Genomic DNA, 23,938 nt, shown 5'->3' with positions numbered 1-23,938 from the left:
AGGAATTTTTTGAGACGACTGAAATATTTGACTCGTAGGATGAGATGACAAAGATCTATAACGAGAGGATAATAAATTACCGCATTTGACCACCCTAATCTACATAATTTATGGAAAGCAGTGAGGGAAGAAAACACATTAACACTTTTTTCTTTTTTTTATTACAACACACGTGAGGAGGGAGGATCGAACCCCGAGAACCGGTTAATCCGGCAAGGGGTGAAACCATTGGGCTACAAGCCCGGTCTCCACATTAACACTATTTGAATTACAAAATGACTTAATATCTTAACAAGACAACTCAATGTAGGTCTTAACAAAACACAACAGCATGATCTGTGGTACCCAAATACAATTTTAGTTTGCTTCTCATATTCTACATTATATGACAACAGACTTCTCGCATCCTATGTCAGCTATATCACCCGTCATCGGAGTATAGTCTTTCCCATCGATGCTGTTTAAAGATCCGTTGAATATCATAGCATCGTTCTGTCTTAGCATGATTCGTTCTGTGGTTACGGTCTCAGTTGGAGAACAAAGCAATGTGGAAGTCATTTTGCTGAGGGAATGGATGATACGGTTTGGCGGATGGGGGAAGGAAGATAGGAAGGGAGTTTTATGCAACTGGGATCTTAGGTTCGCCCAAGTTTACAAAGGCTTGGGCACGAGCCAAGCGTGCTGCAGCTGCATTCCAAGATACAAGGTGATTCATGAACGTGTTCACGTATTTTGGTTTATCGTTCTGTTCAAATAACATCATAAAAGAAAAAACAATACATTAGGACACGTTATATGGGAAGAGATGTTGAGAGATCAAATTTTGAGAACGTGAATGCCACCAGTATACCTTGAAATCCAGATAATAAGCATGCTGCAAAGCCAGTGGGAAGAAAATCAATATACCGCAATGTAGAGGAGAAAAGTGTAGTAAAATAAATCAATGTTCATACCTCCCACAAATCCAAACCGATGATCGGCTGCAAGGTTAAGATATATCAATGCAGTACTGATAAGAATCGAAATGTCCAAGAACAAAATGGTCAATATAAAATCAGAAATATAATAATGTTTCTTACAATGTCATTCCACACTAAAGGATTGATGGCATTTGATGTTTTCAAAATTGCAAGGCATCTTTGCTCCCTCTTCACTGCAGCAAGGTAAACAAGAAAGGTACAAAAGAGAAGAGGTGAGTTTTGAGTTCGAAAAATAAATAAATTACATTTAGTCACGTAAAAATTGTGTTCCATTTTCCTCTATGATGAATTTACAATTCATTTTTTATGTCATAATCAACACACAGTAGAAATTTTGAGCTTAAAATTCTAAACTGGATATATAACAAATAAACAAACGTATGAAAGCCCAGTCCTTGCAAACAGGCAGATGTGATTGTGGACTTTGTAAAAACCCACTGATAAATATTCCCCTGCAATTGTCTAAAATCGTATTTTATTTATATTTCATCATAGCCATGAGATAATAATCTAATTAAACTCTAGCAGGCAACATTCTCCTTTTATTTTTGGACCAAAATTTCCCGTGTACAGTAACACGAAACCAAACGTTCAACTATTTTTATCCATATTTAATTTAATTTGCAGATGAGAAAATTGCAACCAACTTGTAACATCTTGATCAAAGACATCCTTACCAATCCCATCTAAGCATAACTTAACAAGACTAAACAAGACTTACAGACTAACCAAACCCAGCCAGACCCAAACAACGTGAGTGCTGCTTGCACAAACTTTTCTTTGAAATTAGCGAATGAAGTAAAATCCTTCTCAATCTGCTGAAGTAGGCCCAGTGTTGGCATGCCACCCCCTCCAGGTTCCATGGTTTCCCAGAAGAAATCATGATTCCAGACCTAATATGTCAACATCATGAGGTTAATAAAACTAGATAGAAAGAAACACGGTTTACTTGAATGAAAAAAATAAATGGCACACCATAAAAATTGTATAAACATTTATTTAGTTAAAAAATGGAAGCAAGCATCTTACCTTGTGAGGACACCACAACCAACAATTACAAAGTTAACTTTTTTACTAGGGTCATAACTAGAGAAAGCAAATAATTGAAATATAAATCAATGTCGATGATTTACCTGAGCCGCATTACTGAATTCTGGTAAGGGGTTGCCATTGTTATAAGTTACTTTGATGAGCTCATTTATGGTACATCCATAAAGTACGCCATTCTTCTCAAGCTGTTTGTTAAGCGCTTCCACATAACCATTATGATGAGCACCCCAGTGTACCTCTATTGTTCTCCGACTCATGTATGGCTCCAGAGCATCCTAAAAATGTAAGAAAAAAATTATCAACTGGACGACTGAGCTAGGCAATCCACTACAATCACGTGGCGAATGACAAATGTTAAGCCATTGCCAACTTTTACAATCAAGATTCACTCACCAACCGTGATTTGTTCATGTGAAATATTAAATTAGAAAAACATAGAAGCATTTATCATTTGTTGAAGCATAAACAATTTCTATATGTATCTAATTTCCTGTATCCAGCAATAAGATTTGAACACAAGAAAGCTAGTAAGGGTAGCAAATCTCACAAGTTTATAAGGCGGTCTTTTCAGGCCATAATAACAAACAATGCTTGATTTCCTGCGCTCCTTAGGCTCACAACCTTTCCTTTGTTTCCATCCCTGCGTCAAATCATAAGAACCAAACATTCACCCACAGAATAATACTCTATAATACAAAAATTCAACATTCTGCCGCACAGTATCTCACACCGCGACCAACTGCTAGTAAGTAAAAAAAAATCTCAACTTGATTCATGGTAACCTACCAGTTCAGATAGCTTGATGGAAGTCTTCGGATTCTTCAACAACACGTGGGTGGAAGCAAGAACACTATAGCTAGAAACGCAGTTAATGCTACCACAAGGAATCGAGTTCATTTCTTGTCCGAAAACCGAATGCACACAATCCCAGAACTGAAATACCTTAATGGGCACCTGAAACTTGAAGATAAGATGGAATTATATCAACTGCGAAATGATAATGAGAAACACAGCAACAAGAAAACTCTATCAGGCAATTCCACAAACACGCTGAGTGCTACTCGAAATCCCACGTACCTGAGATGAATCCAAACCGTTAATTTACTCACCTTTAACTATGTTTTTTCAAAGGATCAACAGTTCGAAGTTTGAGTTTTTGAAACCCTGTGAGTAGCGGTCAAAATTGCAATTTTTATTTGTTTTTACAATTATACCACGTTAAAAAATGTTAAATATTTGTTAAATCATTATCAGACATTCTTAATCATAATTAAAATTAAAAAATAAATATCTAAATTATAAATCTAATTTATTACTAAATATACAGTATAAATATCACCAAATATGATAAAGTTACCTCTTATATTATTAAATATATTTTAAAATAACATGGTCAATATGCCTTAAAACATGCTTTTTTTTGTTGGGCAACTTATTTAAAAGTACCCAACTTCCTTTTCAGTTTTTTTTTTACTACTCATCCCTTCATAACTTAGTTTTAACTATCCTATTTTCTAAAAAGAATACCCTTATTTCTTCAAATATAGTATGTGGCATTGTTAGACCTATCGAGCATGTTCTTAAAGACATATAGCCCCAAGACATGCAGCTATGCAAGGTTTCCAGCCTATATACCATACTCAAAAAATCGATTTTTTATATATATAAATGGTCCATCATGCTTCCGTATAATAAATTGAACTATCTACCTCTTTGACCGGAGTGTCGTCGGGTTATATCCACTGGGTTTTACAAACTGCTCCTCACAGCCTAACCACGCAGTCACAAAAGATGTTTCCTGACGCAGATTTCTTCAACAGCACCTAGCACAACCCTGTTTCGTTTCCTACCTCAAGGTGTATAGTAAAATAGTTCAATTTGAAACTAATACATGAGAGGGGCAAAAGCCTTGGTTCTTTTATTCAAACATAACAAATTATTATTACATAGTAACCTCCTGTAGAGGAGAAGAAACTTGTTTAGCTACTTATAGTAGCCGAACTTACAGCACACATAAACTTGAAAGAGAAAATATCACAAATTATTTTGAAAAAATGAAGAGGTTGGGTGATGTCTTCATCTTCCTTCTGCCTGATTATTTATAGAAGTCCCTGGCGGATTTGTATTGCGGACTTCAAACTCTTGCCATAACTTTTCTTTAATGCCTTCCAGCTGTTGTTTGGCATTATTTTTGAGTGGGTGGTTGAGTGGTCCCTCCACTTGAGTTATCTTCTTCCTAGATTATTAATCTAGAAACAGCTTGTTCTTGTGATCTTATCTCCTAACATAACCAGTTGATATGTGTCTGGATTATATCAGCTGATATCTCATTTCCTACTTCTTTTAGCCTTTTGTGGTAGGCTTTGAAATTCATCGGCTGTTTTCTTATTCTCTTGATGCGTCTTTTAGAAACTTTCAAATATGTATAATACATTGTCTTCAGGTTTCGAATTTGTTCTTGTGTATATTACTAGTTCACATTTACTCTTTATTTATAGATGTAATTGGGTCCAAGTTCTCTTTGTTCATTTAGTGGGTTAGTAACATGCCCACTTTCTTTTGTCGAAGAATCTTTAACTTTTGTTATCCCCAAGGAAAATGATTAGGGTCACATGTCCACTTATTTTTGTCGATAAATCTTAAAATTTTGATGTCCCCGAGGAAAACGTGGTTGTGGTCCTTCACCATTTGGTCATGTCTTTGCTAGATGTTTCCTGTCTAATCTAGGTTTGAAGCCCTTGCCAAATTCTGGCTCTTTTTGATTTGGGCATTCTGGGCAGATCTGTTCTGGCCATCTTCTCACGTGAGCCATGTTGCAGAATTTCCGACGAGTTTCTTTACTCCCCGGCAGCTTGCTATTTCACAAAAGATTTCTTTTCTTTTCAAATAGATCTTCTGCAAAACTTGTGGTTTTTCCTGTCATAGTATTTAACAGGAAGGATCCGTTTACTGAATTATGATAAAATTTAAACGGAAACTTGACTTTGTCCATTTCAGTAGGACAGACCCATAGACCCCATACTCTTCTGGTGGAAATGTCGTCTTCAGTTATTGAAGCAACAAGGGGTGTTTCTTTTGACGGAGGATTCTTGATAAATTTCTGGACATTTGAATCTGACCTCCTTAACTTGGATAAAATGAAAAGCTTCGTGTAAGCCTTTTCCTGCTGGTTCTGGGGCTGTACTAAAAAAGTATAGCTCCAGGATGTCTCCTCTAGACAAGTAGTCATTATTTGCCCAAGTTTCATAAATAGCTTCTTGAATCCATTTTGGTAGACTTGAAATTTCTGGGAAGCTGGGTGATGTGGTATAAACTGAGGCAAGAGCCCCGAATTCATACCATGCTTTGACCTCCTTTGGATATGAATTTGGTTTCATCCATACCCTAGGATATTTTTCAGAAACATCAACCCTGATGGTTGCGGGGTTAATGCCTACTCTTATTTTTAATTTCTCCTAGTTTTGTTAATACACCTGGAATGGAGAAATTGTAACTTCAGTAGTACCAACCTTAGATTTACCCTTGTCAATATTCGGTCTAAGGTTGATCTTTCCCTCTTCAATCCCCGAGGTGAATGGTTGACTTAAGGACACGAAATAGAGATCTGGAGTCACAATTTTTGTTTCTGCCGACTCATCTAGAGATGATCCTGACTTAACACATGTGCCAGGGGTATTTGAATCCCCTGCTCCAGGTATAGAGTCCTGCTCTCCATTTGGAAAACCAGTGGCTTCTCAATACCTTGGAGGATAGGCCTTTATATTACAGACCATAACTGAGTATATTCATGTAAACATCCTGTAATTCGATCAAAGACAACTCTCTTATCGGCTTGTTGTAGCCTTCCCGCAACTTCTGCGTTTAAGACCAGCTTGTTAAACTCATTTTGAAGCATTTCAAGGTATTCCCTCAAATGTCTCTGCATTTTCATGATGGCATCGATATCACTGCCATCCATATCTTGTTAAAAAATTTGCAAGAATATTTTCATGAGATTTTATAATCACAATATCAAAAATATAATTTTGACATAAAACTTGCCATCTTTATAATCTTGCCTTCTCATGTTTAGATTCTATTCTATTCCTTAAGAAAACTTTCACATGTGTGTTATCAACCTTTAAAGTAAATTTATTTGCAAGTAAAAATAATGACCATTTTTCAAAAGCTCTTTTTACTGCATAAAATTCTTTTTCGGTGATATGGCATCTTATGGCTTCTGCACTCGAGAAAAGTCCACTGCAATAGCTGCATGGTTGTTCTCCTTCTGGTGTGAGCTTGGTTAAAACTGCCGCCCACCAATGATCACTGGCATCTGTATATAATATCAGATCATCTTCATCCTGAGGAATAGCCATTTTTGGAAGATTTTTACAAATCTCCTTCAGTTGACTGAGTCCCTGTGTGTGTTATTTTGTCCATATAAATTTTGCATCTTTTTTTCAGTAATGGATTGAACATGTTTCTGTGTTTTGCTAGGTTTTTAATAAACATCACAGCAAAATTAACAACTCATAGAAAGCTTTTATGTTGTTTCTTTTCTTTTAACTCGTTTGGAAAATTTTGCTCTTCTCTACTATATGATCCTGCAAAATTATTCCTGACTCGTCGATTTCTATTCCGAGGAATTCAATCTTTCTTGTGGCAATGACTGTTCTCTTTTCTGATAGAACCAATCCTTCCTTTTTACAAACATCAGAGAAAATCTCTAGATGTTTAATATGTTATTCCATATTTTTAGATGCGACTAGAACATCACTAATATAGAAAAACATAAATTTAAAATAATCTTTGAATAGATTTTCTATTTTTCTTTGAAATATCTAAGATGAATAAGCCAATATCATTGGTAATACTTCTCAGATATAATGTCCTTGTGGTGTGAAAAAAGCTGTGAATTTCTTGCTTTCTTCCTGTATCCGAATCTGGTAAAATCCAGACTTACAATCGAATTTAGAGAATATGTTTGCATTGCGTATACAACTGATTAGATGTTCTCCGCTATGTATAAAATACCCATCAAACTCCAGAATCTTATTAATTTCTTGATAATTAATAACTAATTTAGGTTTGTTCCTTTTTATTTCACCATGATTTCTTACCAGAAATCCTGTGATGCTGTATGGTGAAATTTCTGCTTTGATCAAACCAAGATCCAAATGTTCATTGATTATAATCTGCATATCCCTTTGATCAATTATATTCATTGGGATAGGCTTGCAACGGACAAATTCATATTCTTTACCTTCCTTAATTTTAAGGCAAGTTTTGAGTTGATTTTTGTCTCACCATGCCAATGGATCTTCATTGTAATTTTCTTTGATCCTTTTCTTGACATCTTCCAATGATACCTTAGAGTCAAACTCTATCTCATTTTTATTTAGAGCTATCTTAAGGCATTATATGTCTTCTGGTTGGAGCTCTTTATCTGCTCTTAGTTGAAGCATTGTTTATCCAAACCTTCTAGAATCCTTCATTTTTGGGTTCAGAAGTTTCCTTTATCACCACGCTTGCTGCGAAATTTAATGGGTAATTTTCTGTAAAATGCCTCTCTTAATCGCTAGACTATGATTTTATGATCACAGAGTGCTGTGAACACTAATGGCCTAGTCTCATTTTCTTGATTACAGGACTTGAACACTTGTAGGAAATTATTTTCTAGCAATATGTCAGCTCCTGTATCATGAAAAATATATCAGTGGTGTTTTGACCTTATACCAAGGCGTTTGTCCAGCACCTCCGATTACGATTTTGGTCATCTTAATCCTCGTACATAAGATTAAGATTCTTCTAGAGAAATCTCTTACAGAAATCTTTGGTAGTTCTTCTTCCGAATTATTTGGAAAAATCCCTCTTTTTGCTATACAGATTCCCGCGCCTGGATCAATATAGGCAACAAAATGTTCTGCCTTATATTGTTCATATAACATTTCTACTGGAATGTATATTGAGAAAGGACTTGTGGTCATTTGATTTTCCACATCCTATCTTCTGCCATAAACTCCATTCCATATTCTAGACGTTTTCAAGATTTATGTTCCTCGAGAAACTCTAGTCCAAGAACCAGTCGATCTGGTTCTTTCCCTGGAATTTCTTTGATATGAACTTTCAATTCTCCGATATTGATTATTCCTTGGTAAGTTCCTATCATAGATTGCTCTAAATAGTATATGGTATTACAAGAGAATTAATTCTTTTGTTTTGTAATATCAAATATTATTTCTACTTCTTTCCACCCTTCTGGGCATCTGAGCTTTCATATTTTAGAAAAGCTTTTTAGATCCTGTTGGGTTTCTTGGACATGTGCTTTTCCCCACCTGTAACTTGTAATTCTATCCTTTTGAAAAGATAGTCTTTTTGATTTCAATCTAAGACTTTGATTCCTCTGTAGAATCGGTTTGTCTTGTATTTGGATATATGTTTTCTGTATTAAGGGAAACTCAATTATTTCTGGATAAATTGCCTGAGCAACTTTCCGAATATCTCAGGTATTTCAATGAACTCATTGCTAATAAACAATTCTAAATGATGTGTATTAGATAGATCATATAAAATTTTATAGGTAATAGAATATGGTCTATTACTTTCTTTCATTAGTCTTTTTTCCTTGAAATTCTGATGTAATGTCAAGACTCAACTGAAATCTCGATCTGTCAAGTTGTAGGCAATTCTTGGATAGATTACTCCTACAATCTTTCATGCGCAGAGATTTCTGAGATAGTTCTCAGAATTAAATCTTGAAGGTTCCCCATTCTTTTATCTCATATAGCAATATCAATGGGTGAATCTATTCTTTCTTTGAAAGTAGCATTTATCATAATTTGGATTGATCTAATATGAATCCAGGACATGGTCTGCGCTACTTCTGTAAAGGCCCGTATTTCGTATTGCGGAATTATTAAAAATTTTCTAAATAAATAATTATCTTGCCTCATTTATAAAATAAACATGTAAATAATTTTAACTTTTAAATAACAGCGGAAGTAAATAATATTTTCAAGCAACAATTTAAAAATAATCCAACGTATTAAAACTGAGTTTGAATGATAAAAGATGCATAAACTAAAACATGAGGTCCTCGGGTTTTCTACTGCTGCCACAAGATAGCTCACTGGTCTACGCCCTCCGTCTCGACCTCATCCGTACCTACAACAATCAAGTCTAGTGAGTCTAAAGACTCAACATGTATATATCGTGAATAACAAGTAATATATATAAAATCGCATGCAACGTAAAAGTAAAGTATCGTAAAGCGTATAGTGAAAATCGTATAATGAATAATTATAACTACGTGCATATCTGAAAATCATACGTAAAAGCTTTGCTCAATAGAGCTCTGTCATAACATATAATAATTTTCTGGTAGAGATAATGTTTCTAAGCAAGTGGCCCATAACATAACGTGAGCGCCTGATCAGACTAAACCACAGTATACTGGGCGGTAGAGATCAATCACAGCCCTTGGACTGGATGTCCGTACCCATACATAATCATAAACCGGTCGTAAGTCACCGGGCGGAGAGGTCCTCGGTTGCGCCTACCGACTTCCAAACCCATAAACGTAAGGTAGCCACAAGACATATAGCATATATCTCAAAAATAAACATTTTATATTTTTATGCACGTAATATAATTATAACCTTATTTTTACCGGATGAGTTGGATCGTTCCCAGGCTTGCTGCGACTTAATTCTAATATGTGACACATGCAATAAATCTTAACTTGACCAAAACTTAACACTAGAACCCAAAAATGAGACGATTAGGACCAACAACTCGATTTTCACTCATGGCATCGTACCAACCCGAACCAACATTACACCAACGTTTAACCATGATTAAAAATACCCCAAACATACTGAAAAATATGCACAAGGACTGTAAAACACGAAAATAGGTGAATGGAACACAAAAATATAAAACACTCTTTCGAGAGTCATTTTGGCACCTTTCACCGTAAATTCTCGTACGACCTCCAAACTCGACCAAATCATGAACGGCCAAAAAAATGACTTTCCTAACTCATTGGGGTACTTTCCAGCCCAAGGACATGGGCTAAAAGCCAACCAAGAACTCAAACAAGCTCTAAAACCGAACAGCAAGTTGCTGTCAAATTACAGCAGTAGCAACTTGTGTGTTTGTGAGGTGAACTCTGAAATTTAATGACCAATGGCTTGAACCACCATCCAAGGACTCTTACCAACATCCTAAGGTATGGCTTGGACCATGGCTAAGGGCTAAAATCCAACCATAACCCAAGCAAATACCTAGGACACCGAAACATACCAACCGAGAACTCAATCCTGTGCAATGAGATGTATCGAATTGTTCTATTGTCTTGTGTCATTCCAGTGGCCATTTGATTGCCCATGGCTCAATCTAGACATGATGGAGTGTTGTATGAACCATGGCTATGGGCTACAAGCAAACCACAGCCCATCCCAACACCTAAAAACCGAAGTTAATCACACAAACCAGAAACAGAAATTTTCGAGTGATGTTTGTGTTGCTGTTTTAAAATCTGATGGAACCATGAACTAAGCTTTGATAGAAAACTTTGGTCACGTCCTAGACATGATAAGGAGGGGTTCTAACCATGGCTAGGGTCCCTAGGACAGCCATGATTCGAACTCACTCCTTAAACAACCAAGAGAGAAAAACGTGATTCAATTCTGCACTTATGAAGAACTTGCTGTCATTTCTTTGTTCTTGAGTGTATGGACCGAAACAATTGAACAAAAAGCACTATAACACATTCTAAATTATGCCTAGAAGCAGCCTTGGTTGCCTGGAAATGAACCACATCCTGAAACCTCAAGAAACATCTCAAACGAAGACATAAGCCAATGGAGAGAACCTGTGCAGATTTTATTTTTTAGAAATTGTTGCTATCAAATTTCGTTTTGCCTCATGAATCTTGAACATATAATGTTTTAAAATATCTATAGGACTTGATTGAAGAGAAAAGAAACAACATATACATGCCTGGAATTTGTTTTGAAGAAAATAAATCAAAACGACAATACGACGCGACGGAACGAAGTTGGATTTCTTTTCCTTGTTTCCTGCTGTAATTTTCACTGTTTCTAAGCTGGTGTTTCTGCTAATTTTCGAAGGTCAGGGTGTTGCTATGATAGACAGTGAAGGTGGGTGTTATAAGAGGTGTTAAAGTAGCCATAATATGCATTAAGGTGGGAGGTTACAACTCAAGAAGTGGAATGGTTTGAAATGTTTTCTTATTCCTTGCTAGCCGATTCTTTTTTTTCATTTTTGTTGCATACACATGTTGATATGCTAGGTAGTAAGTTGAGGATAAATGTGGTGTGCTATAATATTTGAATTACTATTATTTGGTGAATTAAGAGGGTAAATGAATACACCATGAAGTGTAATTATGAATGGCTTAAATGGGGTGTTACTAACATTTTGAATTTGTTTAGGCATGGACCGAAATTCATCCACCATTTTGCACGGTATGACCTTGATTAATTCTTGTATTTAAATGTTTAGGGTTTAATACACCAATTATATATTTGAGTGAATTAACACATTATTTAGAATAAATTCTTGCATTACATTGCATGGTTTAAAAATTTAAGTATTTAAATGCAATGTTAAATTTCTTGACTATATTATATCTAGATTATTTTATCCCCATTTGTTTAAATATTTTATTTTAAGCTTTAATTAAATATTGAACCTAAAAGAATTTATTTACTAACTTGATTCCAACTAATTTTAATAAATCCTAAAACATTCTATTTCTTTAAATTAAATTATTCCTTGACTTAAATTAAATTTCGGAATACTTATCTTATCATTAATCTTATTTCTAATCTCCAAATTCCGGTCCGGCCTCGCGTATTTATCCTGAAAAGATAAAACTAAACATCTACTTTTAAAATAATTAAAACACTTCATATTTATATAAAATATTCATTTTTAATTTAAATAGTAGCAATTATGCATGGCTTATACGTAATCTGATTTTCGGGTTCTACAACTCTACCCCCATTAAAAGAAATTTCGTCCCCGAAATTAAAACTTACCGAATAACTCGGGATAACGACTCCTCATCTCCGGCTCAGATTCCCACGTAGCTTCCTCCTCCGAATGATTGAGCCATTTAACTTTCACTAACTTGACCATTTTGTTCCGAAGCCTTTTCTCTTGGCTGTCTAGGATTTGCACTGGTATTTCTGTCTTTCCTCATAAGACAAATTCGGAGTGAGCTGCAACGGTTCAAAGTTCAAAACATGCGATGGATTCGCCATATACTTCCTCAGCATGGAAACGTGGAACACGTTGTGTACTCCGGCCAGATTCGGCGGAAGAGCAACACGATAAGCTAATGTCCCAACTCTGTCGAGGATCTCAAATGGTCCAATGAATCTCGGACTGAGCTTTCCTTTCTTTCCGAACCGCATGACACCTTTCATCGGTGCAATCTTCACGAAAACATGGTCACCAACAGCAAACTCTAAATCTCTCCTCCTCTGATCCGCATAACTCTTCTGTCTACTCTGAGCAGTCCTCATCCTATCACGGATCTTGACCACTACATCAGCAGCCTGCTGCACAATCTCCGGACACAATTCTGCTCTCTCCCCTACTTCATCCCAATGAATAGGCGATCTGCACTTACGACCGTACAGTGCTTCATATGGAGCCATGCCTATAGACGACTGAAAACTATTGTTATAGGTAAACTCCACCAATGGTAATTTTGATTCCCAACTCCTGGAGAAATCAAGAACACATGCACGAAGAAGATCCTCCAAAATCTGGATAACTCTCTCGGACTGACCATCTGTCTGTGGGTGAAAAGCTGTGCTAAACAACAACTTCGTACCCATAGCTGAATGTAGACTCTTCCAAAATGATGAAGTGAATCTAGGATCTCGGTCAGACACGATAGAAACGGGAATACCATGAAGTCTGACGATCTTCCAGATATATAACTCTGCATACTGGATCATGGAGAAAGTCGTCTTAATAGGCAAGAAGTGAGCTGACTTCGTAAGACGATCAACAATCACCCATATAGCATTCGACCCTCTGACTGACTTCGGCAGACCGACAACGAAGTCCATGGTGACATTCTCCCACTTCCACTCGGGAATAGGAAGAGGCTTGAGCATACCTGCTGGTCTCTGATGTTCCACTTTCACTAGCTGACACGTCAGACACTCGGATACAAATCGTCTAATATCCCTCTTCATTCCTGGCCACCAATATAATAACTGTAGGTCTTTGTACATCTTCGTACTCCCTAGATGAATAGAGTACGACGACATATGGGCCTTAGATAAGATATCCTCTCGAATAGAATCGCTGCTCGGAACCCACATTCTGTCTCGATATCTGACAATACCGTCTCTAACTGTGTACAAGATACTGCCCTTGGCTTCATCTCTCTGTCTCCACTTAGCCAATTGCTCGTCTGCTAACTGCCCACTGCGAATACAGTCTAGAAGAGAAGACTGAACCATCAAAGTAGATAGACGAGGAACTCTACCTCGAGGATATGTCTCTAGATCAAACCTCTGCATCTCAAACTGAAGAGGTTTCGAAACCACCAAATGAGCCATCCCTGCGACTTTCCTGCTCAACGCGTCTGCAACTACATTAGCTTTGCCAAGATGATAGCTAATGTCACAGTCGTAGTCCTTCACTAGCTCCAACCAACGCCTCTGTCGCATATTCAACTCTTTCTGTGTAAAGAAGTATTTGAGACTTTTGTGGTCGGTAAAGATCTAGCACTTCTCTCCGTACAAATAATGCCTCCAAATCTTCAATGCAAATACTACGGCTGCCAACTCTAGATCATGGGTAGGATAATTCTTCTCATGAATCTTCAACTGACGAGAAGCATATGCTATCACCTTCCCATGCTGCATCAATACTGCGCCTAACCCGAGTTTCGAAGCATCGGTATACAGAACAAAATCTCCGGGTCCTGAAGGCATGGCCAACACTGGTGCTGAAATAAAAGCTTGCTTCAATGTATCGAAGCTCTTCTAACATTCCTCGCTCCACACATACTTAATATTCTTCTTTGTCAATGATGTGAGTGGAACTGCGATGGAGGAGAATCCCCGAATAAACTTCCGATAGTATCCTGCTAGCCCAAGGAAACTACGGATCTCTGATGCATTTTGCGGCACAACCCAATCTCTAACTGCTGCAACTTTTGCCGGGTCTACCTCCATACCACTGCTAGAAACGACGTGGCCTAAGAACGCCACTTTCTCTAACCAGAACTCGCATTTGCTGAACTTCGTGAATAGCTTACGCTTTTGTAAGGTCTGCAATACTGTGGTCAGATGTCTGCTGTGATCCTCTTGATTCTTTGAGTAGATGAGGATATCATCTATGAATACTATCACGAACTGATCAAGGTATGGCTGAAATACGCGATTCATGAGATCCATGAAAATCGCTGGCGCATTCGTCAAACCGAACGGCATCACAAGGAACTCGAAGTGTCCATAACGAGTCCTAAAAGCAGTTTTGAGAACATCGACGTCTTTCACTCTCAGCTGATGATAACCAGAACGCAGATCAATCTTGGAGAATACTAAAGCTCCCTGCAACTGGTCAAATAAATCTTCAATCTTCGGGAGTGGGTATTTGTTCTTCACTGTAACTCTGTTCAACTCCCGGTAATCAATGCAGAGCCTCATCGAACCATCTTTTTTCTTCACAAAAAAGATCGGTGCGCCCCATGGCGAAAAGCTTGGGCGAATGAACTCCTTGTCAAGAAGTTCCTGAATCTGTTTCTTGAGTTCTGCCATCTCTGTCGGTACTAATCGGTATGGTGCTTTCGATATCGGTGTGGTACCTGGCATAAGCTCAATAGAAAATTCCACCTCTCGCACCGGTGGTAAACCAGAGACATTCTAGAAAGTCTCGGACAATAGGAACATCGGATGCTGACTTTTTGGGCGTCTCGGGAACAGATACAAGAGTAGCTAAAAATGCTCGGCACCCTCTATGAATGAGCTTCCTAGCCTGGACACAAGATATCATACACGGTAAATTAAAATACCTGTCTGGTTCGAATAAGAATTGCTCCATTCCAGGTGGTCGGACTAGAACAGATCTCCGTTGGAAGTCAATTAGAACTTTGTTCCTCAATAGCCAGTCCATCCGTAGAATTATATCAAATTCTGGCATCGGCAGAACGATAAGATCCGCATACACGAGATTACCATGAAGTTCAAGGTCTATATCTCGGATCACATTAGTAGCTGTCATCTCTTCTCCAGAAGGCAATGCTACTGAATACGCTATGTCTAGCCCAATTATCTTGATCTTGAGAGAATTTGCAAAGGTTTCTGAAATGAATGAATGAGTAGCCCCTGAATCTATCAAGGCTTTCGTAGCTGAACCGGCTATAAAGATTCTCCCTGAAAGATTGGAATATCATACTAAACCCAATAGTTTTACAAGAACTATACTTATAGACATGCAAATGTCAAATTTCTTCTAACATAAATTCCCGTAGCTAACACTGATTATAACATGCAATCCTATTATAATTTCTAAGTTCAAAATCTTAACCCAAAACATTAAACTTCAAATAAAATTAAAGATTTAGGATACCTGTCATGAGCATCGTCTTCGGGTTAGTCTCCGTAGCATGAAGAGCAAAAACTCTGCCTTGGGTAGGCAGATTCTTTTGAGGGCAATTCTTCAATATGTAGTCAGTACTACCACATTTGTAACACTTTCCCGAACCATATATACAAGTCCCAGCATGACGACGTGAGCACTTGGCACAGACTGGATACTCCACTGTCCTCGGGACTGCTCGTCCCTGCTGTTGCTGCTGCGGCCCTCTGTTCCTGGGTGGACCGTGGAAATGTCTCTTATTCTGATGCTGCTGATGAGGAGGACGGTGTGGTGCCTGAAATGGTCGTTTACCCTGACGATCGCGCTCAATATCATTCTGGTCTTGCTCTGCCGCTAGAGTTCTGGAAACAGCAACATCATAGGTAGTAGGGCCAGCCACCCTAACATCACGGCGTAAGATCGGCCGCAGACCATTCAGAAAATTCCTCAATGTAGCTCCAGCATCATTAGCAATTAGGGGTACAAAATGACATCCCCTCTCAAACTTACGGATGAACTCCGTAACAGTCAAGTCTCCCTGCCTCAGGGTCATGAACTCCGTGGTCAACCTCGAACGCACCTCTTCAGTAAAATATTTAGAGTAGAATACCTCTGTGAAGCGCGCCCAGCTCAAAGTAGTCAAATCCAAAGCCACTGATGCTCCTTCCCACCATAGGCGAGCGTCTCCTCCGAACAGATAGGTCGCACATCGAACCCTATCTCCATCTTCAAGCCCCATAAACTCGAAGATAACCTCGAGGGACTTAATCCAGCCCTCGGTAGCCATAGGATCTGACGTCCCTAAGAATTCCTTCGGTCGCATCTTCATGAACCGCTCATAGATAGCCTCCGGTCCCGTCTGTCTGGCTCCCACTGCATTGTTCCCCGCAAACTGTGCGAAGAACTGAGTCATCCCAGCTAGCATCTGGGCATTCATGTCTGGTGGAGGGGGTGGTGGTAAATCTCTCTCCTCGTTCTCCCCTTGTCTCTGATCCTCACCGTCCTCATGACGGCGCTCATCATCACCTCTCGGGCGTCCAACACGGCGTCTAGGAGGCATGCTGTTCCATAATTATAACCCATACGTAACCAACATGCATAATTCAACTATTTTTTTAAATTTAAATAAATAATACATAATCGTAGTCTTGACATAAAATCTTTCATGCAATCATGATGTAAAAATATTTCAGGCTTTAAAATAAATGTGTAATCGTAAAACTTACAGACCGAAGACGTGACTACATGAGCTTCTCGAGAGCAGTAGTAGTACAACCCATTACAAGATCATAGGCTCTGATACCAACTGTAAAGGCCTGTATTTGTAAAGGCCCGTATTTCGTATCGCGGAATTATTAAAAGTTTTCTAAATAAATAATTATCTTGCCTCATTTATAAAATAAACATGTAAATAATTTTAACTTTTAAATAACAGCGGAAGTAAATAATATTTTCAAGCAATAATTTAAAAATAATCCAACGTAAACAACAATTTAAAAATAATCCAACGTATTAAAATTGAGTTTGAATGATAAAAGATTTATAAACTAAAACATGAGGTCCTCGGGTTTTCTACTGCTGCCACAAGATAGCTCACTGGTCTACGCCCTCCGTCTCGACCGCATCCGTACCTACAACAATCAAGTCTAGTGAGTCTAAAGACTCAACATGTATATATCGTGAATAACAAGTAATATATATAAAATCGCATGCAACGTAAAAGTAAAGTATCGTAAAGCGTACGGTGAAAATCGTATCATAAATAATTATAACTACGTGCATATCTGAAAATCATACGTAAAAGCTTTGCTCAATAGAGCTCTGTCATAACATATCATAATTTTCTGGTAGAGATAATGTTTCTAAGCAAGTGGCCCATAACATAACGTGAGCGCCTGATCAGACTAAACCACAGTATACTGGGCGGTAGAGATCAATCACAGCCCTTGGACTGGATGTCCGTACCCATACATAATCATAAACCGGTCGTAAGTCACCGGGCGGAGAGGTCCTCGGTTGCGCCTACCGACTTCCAAACCCATAAACGTAAGGTGGCCACAAGACATATAGCATATATCTCAAAAATAAACATTTTATATTTTTATGCACGTAATATAATTATAACCTTATTTTTACCGGATGAGTTGGATCGTTCCCAGGCTTGCTGCGACTTAATTCTAATATGTGACACATGCAATAAATCTTAACTTGACCAAAACTTAACACTAGAACCCAAAAATGAGACGATTAGGACCAACAACTCGATTTTCACTCATGGCATCGTACCAACCCGAACCAACATTACACCAACGTTTAACCATGATTAAAAATACCCCAAACATACTGAAAAATATGCACAAGGACTGTAAAACACGAAAATAGGTGAATGGAACACAAAAATATAAAACACTCTTTCGAGAGTCATTTTGGCACCTTTCACCGTAAATTCTCGTACGACCTCCAAACTCGACCAAATCATGAACGGCCAAAAAAATGACTTTCCTAACTCATTGGGGTACTTTCCATCCCAAGTACATGGGCTAAAAGCCAACCAAGAACTCAAACAAGCTCTAAAACCGAACAGCAAGTTGCTGTCAAATTACAGCAGTAGAAACTTGTGTGTTTGTGAGGTAAACTCTGAAATTTAATGACCAATGGCTTGAACCACTGCCCAAGGACTCTTACCAACATCCTAAGGTATGGCTTGGACCATGGATAAGGGCTAAAATCCAACCACAACCCAAGCAAATACCTAGGACACCGAAACATACCAACCGAGTACTCAATCCTGTGCAATGAGATGTATCGAATTGTTCTATTGTCTTGTGTCATTTCAGTGGCCATTTGATTGACCATGGCTCGATCTAGACATGATGGAGTGTTATATGAACCATGGCTATGGGCTACAAGCCAACCACAGCCCATCCCAACACCTCAAAACCGAAGTTAATCACACAAACCAGAAACAGAAATTTTCGAGTGATGTTTGTGTTGCTGTTTTAAAATCTGATGGAACCATGAAAAGCTTTGATAGGAAACTTTGGTCACGTTCTAGACATGATAAGGAGGGGTTCTAACCATGGCTAGGGTCCATAGGACAGCCATGATTTGAACTCACTCCTTAACCAACCAAGAGAGAAAAACGTGATTCAATTCTGCACTTATGAAGAACTTGCTGTCATTTCTTTGTTCTTGAGTGTATGGACCGAAACAATTGAACAAAAAGCACTATAAAACATTCTAAATTATGCCTAAAAGCAGCCTTGGTTGCCTGGAAACGAACCACATCCTGAAACCACAAGAAACATCTCAAACGAAGACATAAGCCAATGGAGAGAATTTGTGCAGATTTTATTTTTTCGAAATTGTTGCTGTCAAATTTCGTTTTGCCTCATGAATCTTGAACATATAATGTTTTAAAATATCTATAGGACTTGATTAAAGAGAAAAGAAACAACATATACATGCCTGAAATTTGTTTTGAAGAAAACAAATCAAAACGACAATACGACGCGACGGAACGAAGTTGGATTTCTTTTCCTTGTTTCCTGCTGTAATTTTCACGGTTTCTAAGCAGCTGTTTCTGCTAATTTTCGAAGGTCAGGGTGTTGCTATGATAGACAAGGAAGGTGGGTGTTATAAGAGGTGTTAAAGTAGCCATAATATGCATTAAGGTGGGAGGTTACAACTCAAGAAGTGGAATGGTTTGAAATGTTTTCTTATTCCTTGCTAGCCGATTCTTTTTCCTCATTTTTGTTGCATCCACACGTTGATATGCTAGGTAGTAAGTTGAGGATAAATGTGGTGTGCTATAATATTTGAATTACTATTACTTGGTGAATTAAGAGGGTAAATGAATACACCATGAAGTGTAATTAGGAATGGCTTAAATGGGGTGTTACTAACATTTTGAATTTGTTTAGGCATGGACCGAAATTCATCCACCATTTTGCACGGTATGACCTTGATTAATTCTTGTATTTAAATGTTTAGGGTTTAATACACCAATTATATATTTGAGTGAATTAACACATTATTTAGAATAAATTCTTGCATTACATTGCATGGTTTAAAAATTTAAGTATTTAAATGCTATGTTAAATTTCTTGACTATATTATATCTAGATTACTTTATCCCCATTTGTTTACATATTTTATTTTAAGCTTTAATTAAATATTGAACCTAAAAGAATTTATTTACTAACTTGATTCCAACTAATTTTAATAAATCCTAAAACATTCTATTTCTTTAAATTAAATTATTCCTTGACTTAAATTAAATTTCAGAATATTTATCTTATCATTAATCTTATTTTTCTAATCTCCAAACTCCGGTCCGGCCTCACGTATTTATCCTGAAAAGATAAAACTAAACATCTACTTTTAAAATAATTAAAACACTTCATATTTATATAAAATATTCATTTTTAATTTAAATAGTAGCAATTATGCATGGCTTATACGTAATCTGATTTTCGGGTTCTACAACTCTACCCCCATTAAAAGAAATTTCGTCCCCGAAATTATCCTGTAAATAAGTTGCTCTGGAATAAATCCTGTAAATAATTAATCTCGAACCTGGGTTCGGATTCATGTTATTTGAGAAAATTCTTCTCCTCAAATATTTAATTACTTTATAATAATAAATTTGTATGTTTGAAATAATTTTACTTCGGCTCTGATACCATTTCAGGTCACATGTAAGTACAAATAAGAGCATTTTTGTCTTTTTAAACTCTTTTTAGGTAGTGGAACCAAAGTTTTTTAGTGTGGTATTAATTAGTTGGGTTTGGGTTTTTGTTCACAATTTAACCTTTTTTGTTTATATATATATATATATATATTATATTGTTATGAAAAAGTAAAAATTTATGGTAAAAAAGTAAAAATCTCAAACTCTCAAAATTTACCAAACTACACACTTTATAAAATTTTTCTCTCTACTCAATTGTGATTTTATTCACAAATGAGAGATCTATTTATAGAATTTCTTTACAAATAATCCAAAAATAAATTCATCATTACCTACATCATCACACACTAATTTTCAATATTTACAACTCTTATTTCAACATTCAAATATTCAATACACATGTTTTAAATATTAATTTTCAACACCCCCCTTGTGATGATGATCATAATGATTGTCTTCATTACTTGTTTTTATATTGCCTCGTTAAAAACCTTACTAGAAAAAATCCATTGGGATAAAAACCATATTAAGAGAAAAAGAGTGCAGTCACGTAAACTCCCCCACATGTTGACACGAACAACTATTCACAAATTTCGTAGATTGCGCATCCCAATATTATATATGTGCTTTCTGAATATTGTCGTAGGAAGTGCCTTTGTGAAGAGATCTGATGAGTTTTTACTTTATTGAATGTGACGAACATCAATATATTTATTCTTCTCAAGTTCCTTGGTGAATGCGAAGAACTTAGGAGGAATATGTTTAGTTCTGTCGCTTTTTATGTATCCTTCATTCATTTGAGCAACACATGCAACATTATCTTCATATAGTATCACAGGCTTCTCGTCGAATGATAATCCGCATGAGATTTGGATATGTTGGGTCATTGATTTTAACCATACACATTCACGGCTTGCTTCATGTAGTGCAATAATCTCGGCATGATTTGATTAAATTGTTACGATTGTTTGTTTCTGTGAACGCCAAGAAATTGCAGTGCCTCCACGAGTAAATACATATCTAGTTTGGAAACGTGCCTTGTGTGGATCAGATAAGTATCCAGCATCGGCATAACCAATTATACTTGGATTAGCATCTTTTGAATACAAAAGTCCCAAGTTTGTTGTTCCTTGTAGATAACGGAATATATGTTTAATTCCGTTCCAGTGTCTCTTTGTTGGATATGTGCTAAATCTTGCCAATAAATTTACGGTAAAAGATATATCATGCCTTGTACTATTTGTAAGATACATAAGGGCACCGATAGCACTTAGATATGGTACTTCAGGACCAAGAATATCTTCATCATCTTCACATGGACGGAATAGATCATTTTCTATGTTTAATGATCTAACAACCATTGGAGTACTTAAAGGATTTGATTTATCCATATTAAAACGTTTAAGGATCTTTTCTGTATAATTTGTCTGGTGAACAAATATTCCACAATCTTTTTGTTCAATTTGTAAACCCAGACAATACTTGGTTTTTCCAAGATCCTTCATTTCAAATTCTTCCTTCAAGTATGACACAACTTCTTGAATTTCCTTATTCATTCCAATTATGTTTAAATCATCAACATATACAGCAATAATTACGCATCCGGATGTTGTATTCTTAATGAAAACACAAGGGCATATTGAATTATTTACATATCCCTTTTTTCATCAAGTGATCACTTAATCGATTGTATCACATTAGGCCGGATTGCTTTAACCCATATAATGATCTTTGTAATTTCATGGAATAACATTCTCTGGGTTTTGAACTTTGCGCTTCAGGCATCTTAAATCCTTCAGGGATTTTCATATATATATATATATATATATATATATATATATATATTATTATCAAGTGATCCATATAAGTAAGATACCGCCAAGCTAATCAAATACCGAAACGTAATTGCATCCATCATGAGAGAATACGTTTCTTCATAATCAATTCCAGGCCTTTGAGAAAAACCTTGTGCAAAAAGTCAAGCTTTATATCTTACTATTTCATTTTTCTCATTCCGCTTTCGAATAAAAAACCATTTGTATCCAACAGGTTTTACTCCTTCAGGTGTAAGGACTATAGGTCCAAAAACATTACGTTTATTTAGCGAATCCAATTCAACCTGGTTGTCATCTTTCTATTTTATCCAATCCTGCCGTTTTTTATATTTACCAAAAGATTTTGGTTCATGATCTTTATAATGGCCCGAAAATTCGTGTTTGAAAATTTGCGAAAAAATTTAAAATTTTCTTTTTAAAATAATTAAAATGCCTCGTTCACGAAATAAACTGATAAATCAAGTTTAATGTTCAAAATAGCAGCGGAAGAAATTATTGCTCACAAAATAACAAGTTAAAGTAATCCCACAACTAATAGAAATGTTTGAGCATAAAAATGGCAAATGCTGTAAATGAGGTCCTCGGGTTCCACTACTGCCGATCCAAGCTAGCTCACTGGTCCCCGCCCTCGGTCCCGACCTCATCAGTACCTACAACAATTAAGTCTAGTGAGTCTAAAGACTCAGCATGCATATATCGTAAATAACGAGTAAATAATATAATAAAGTTGCATGAGAGTAAAAATAACATGTTATGAGGCATAACGTAAAATATCGTGTCCTGATTAATTATAATACGTGCATAACTTACTGAACTAAAATCATAGTGAAAATGTTTGCTCCATGGAGCCCTGTAATGAAATAGCATGTAATAATTTTCTGGTGAGATTATGGTCTACGCAAGTGGCCCCTGCACTGAACTGGACTGAACTGACCGATAACTGGCGACCGGGTGAAGTAATGAACGTCTGATCAGACTAATGCCACAGTATACTGGGTGGAACTGAACTGAACTGACCGGTAACTGACAACCGGATGATACAATGATCCCATGATAGTGAAATGGCCACAAGCAATATCGCATAAATCTCAAAAATGAATATTTTATATTTTTATGCACGTAATATAATTAAATGGCGTAATTAAATATCCTGTATTATTTTACCACATAGGTTGGATCGTTCCCAGGCTCGCTGCGACCTAAATTTATCATGAAAAATATGCAAATGATTTTCTTGACCAAACTTTGTAATTGAATCTAAAAACGAGACAATTACGCCCAATGACTTCGTATTTAATCATGACTCCGTGCCAACCCGAACCAACACCAAACCATCACTTAGTCATGATTAAAATACACTTAAAATGATGAAATAATGCTCCTAAAATGGTAAGGGCCGAAATTTTGGTGAATGGAGGCCAAAACATGAAACGCTCTTTCGAGAGTCAATTTGGCACATCGCACCGAAATTTCTCGTACGACCTCTAAAATAATCCGAATCATGAACGGCCAAAAACATGACTTTCCTAACTCGATGAGGCACTGTCCAGTCCAAGACCATAGGCTAAAAGGCAACCAAGAACTCAAACGAGCCTCCGAACCAACGCACCACTTGCTGTCCACAAAATACAGCAGCCGTGCCTTCGCTTCCTTGTGTCGTTTTCGAGACTACCGGCCATTGGGGCTTGAACCACTGACCAGAGCCTCTTCCCAACGTCCTAAGGAATGGTTTGAACCATGGCTAAGGGCCCTAGGCCAGCCAC

At 37.0% G+C, this 23,938-nt stretch overlaps 1 protein-coding gene across 4 annotated transcripts; it reads right to left on the bottom strand.

Moving 5' to 3' along the window:
• Positions 1–268: 268 nt before the first annotated feature.
• On the bottom strand, positions 269–3,208 carry LOC142521123 (superoxide dismutase [Fe] 3, chloroplastic). 4 transcript variants are annotated; one of them, XM_075624326.1, is made up of 9 exons: positions 3,108–3,208; positions 2,817–2,984; positions 2,578–2,670; positions 2,114–2,305; positions 1,702–1,873; positions 1,080–1,153; positions 954–980; positions 851–874; positions 269–745 (listed from the first exon to the last, which is right to left on the bottom strand). In XM_075624326.1, exons 2-9 carry the CDS (start codon positions 2,925–2,927, stop codon positions 620–622), a joined length of 819 nt encoding a protein of 272 aa, XP_075480441.1. In that variant the 5' UTR covers positions 2,928–2,984; positions 3,108–3,208; the 3' UTR covers positions 269–619. The 4 variants fall into 4 exon arrangements, with proteins under 4 accessions (XP_075480441.1, XP_075480440.1, XP_075480442.1 ...); XM_075624325.1 differs by having other exon boundaries at positions 2,817–2,990; positions 3,108–3,202; XM_075624327.1 differs by having other exon boundaries at positions 2,817–2,990; positions 3,140–3,200.
• Between the last annotated feature and the right edge of the window lie 20,730 nt (positions 3,209–23,938).

This window comes from Primulina tabacum, chromosome 12 (assembly GCF_025594145.1).
Source record: "Primulina tabacum isolate GXHZ01 chromosome 12, ASM2559414v2, whole genome shotgun sequence".
Taxonomy (NCBI): domain Eukaryota; kingdom Viridiplantae; phylum Streptophyta; class Magnoliopsida; order Lamiales; family Gesneriaceae; genus Primulina; species Primulina tabacum.
The sequence above is the reverse complement of the archived record's forward strand: the minus strand, read 5'-3'. Positions and strand labels throughout refer to the sequence as shown.

What these genes read in the sequence shown, in the direction of transcription:
- LOC142521123 (XM_075624326.1), bottom strand. Translation starts at nt 2,927, where the DNA reads ATGAACTCGATTCCTTGTGGTAGCATTAACTGCGTTTCTAGCTATAGT. An exon ending in CCATCAAGCTATCTGAACTG is followed by an intron (nt 2,671 to 2,816) that starts GTAGGTTACCAT and finishes GATTTGACGCAG; the next exon opens with GGATGGAAACAAAGGAAAGG. An exon ending in AATTCAGTAATGCGGCTCAG is followed by an intron (nt 1,874 to 2,113) that starts GTAAATCATCGA and finishes TTGACATATTAG; the next exon opens with GTCTGGAATCATGATTTCTT.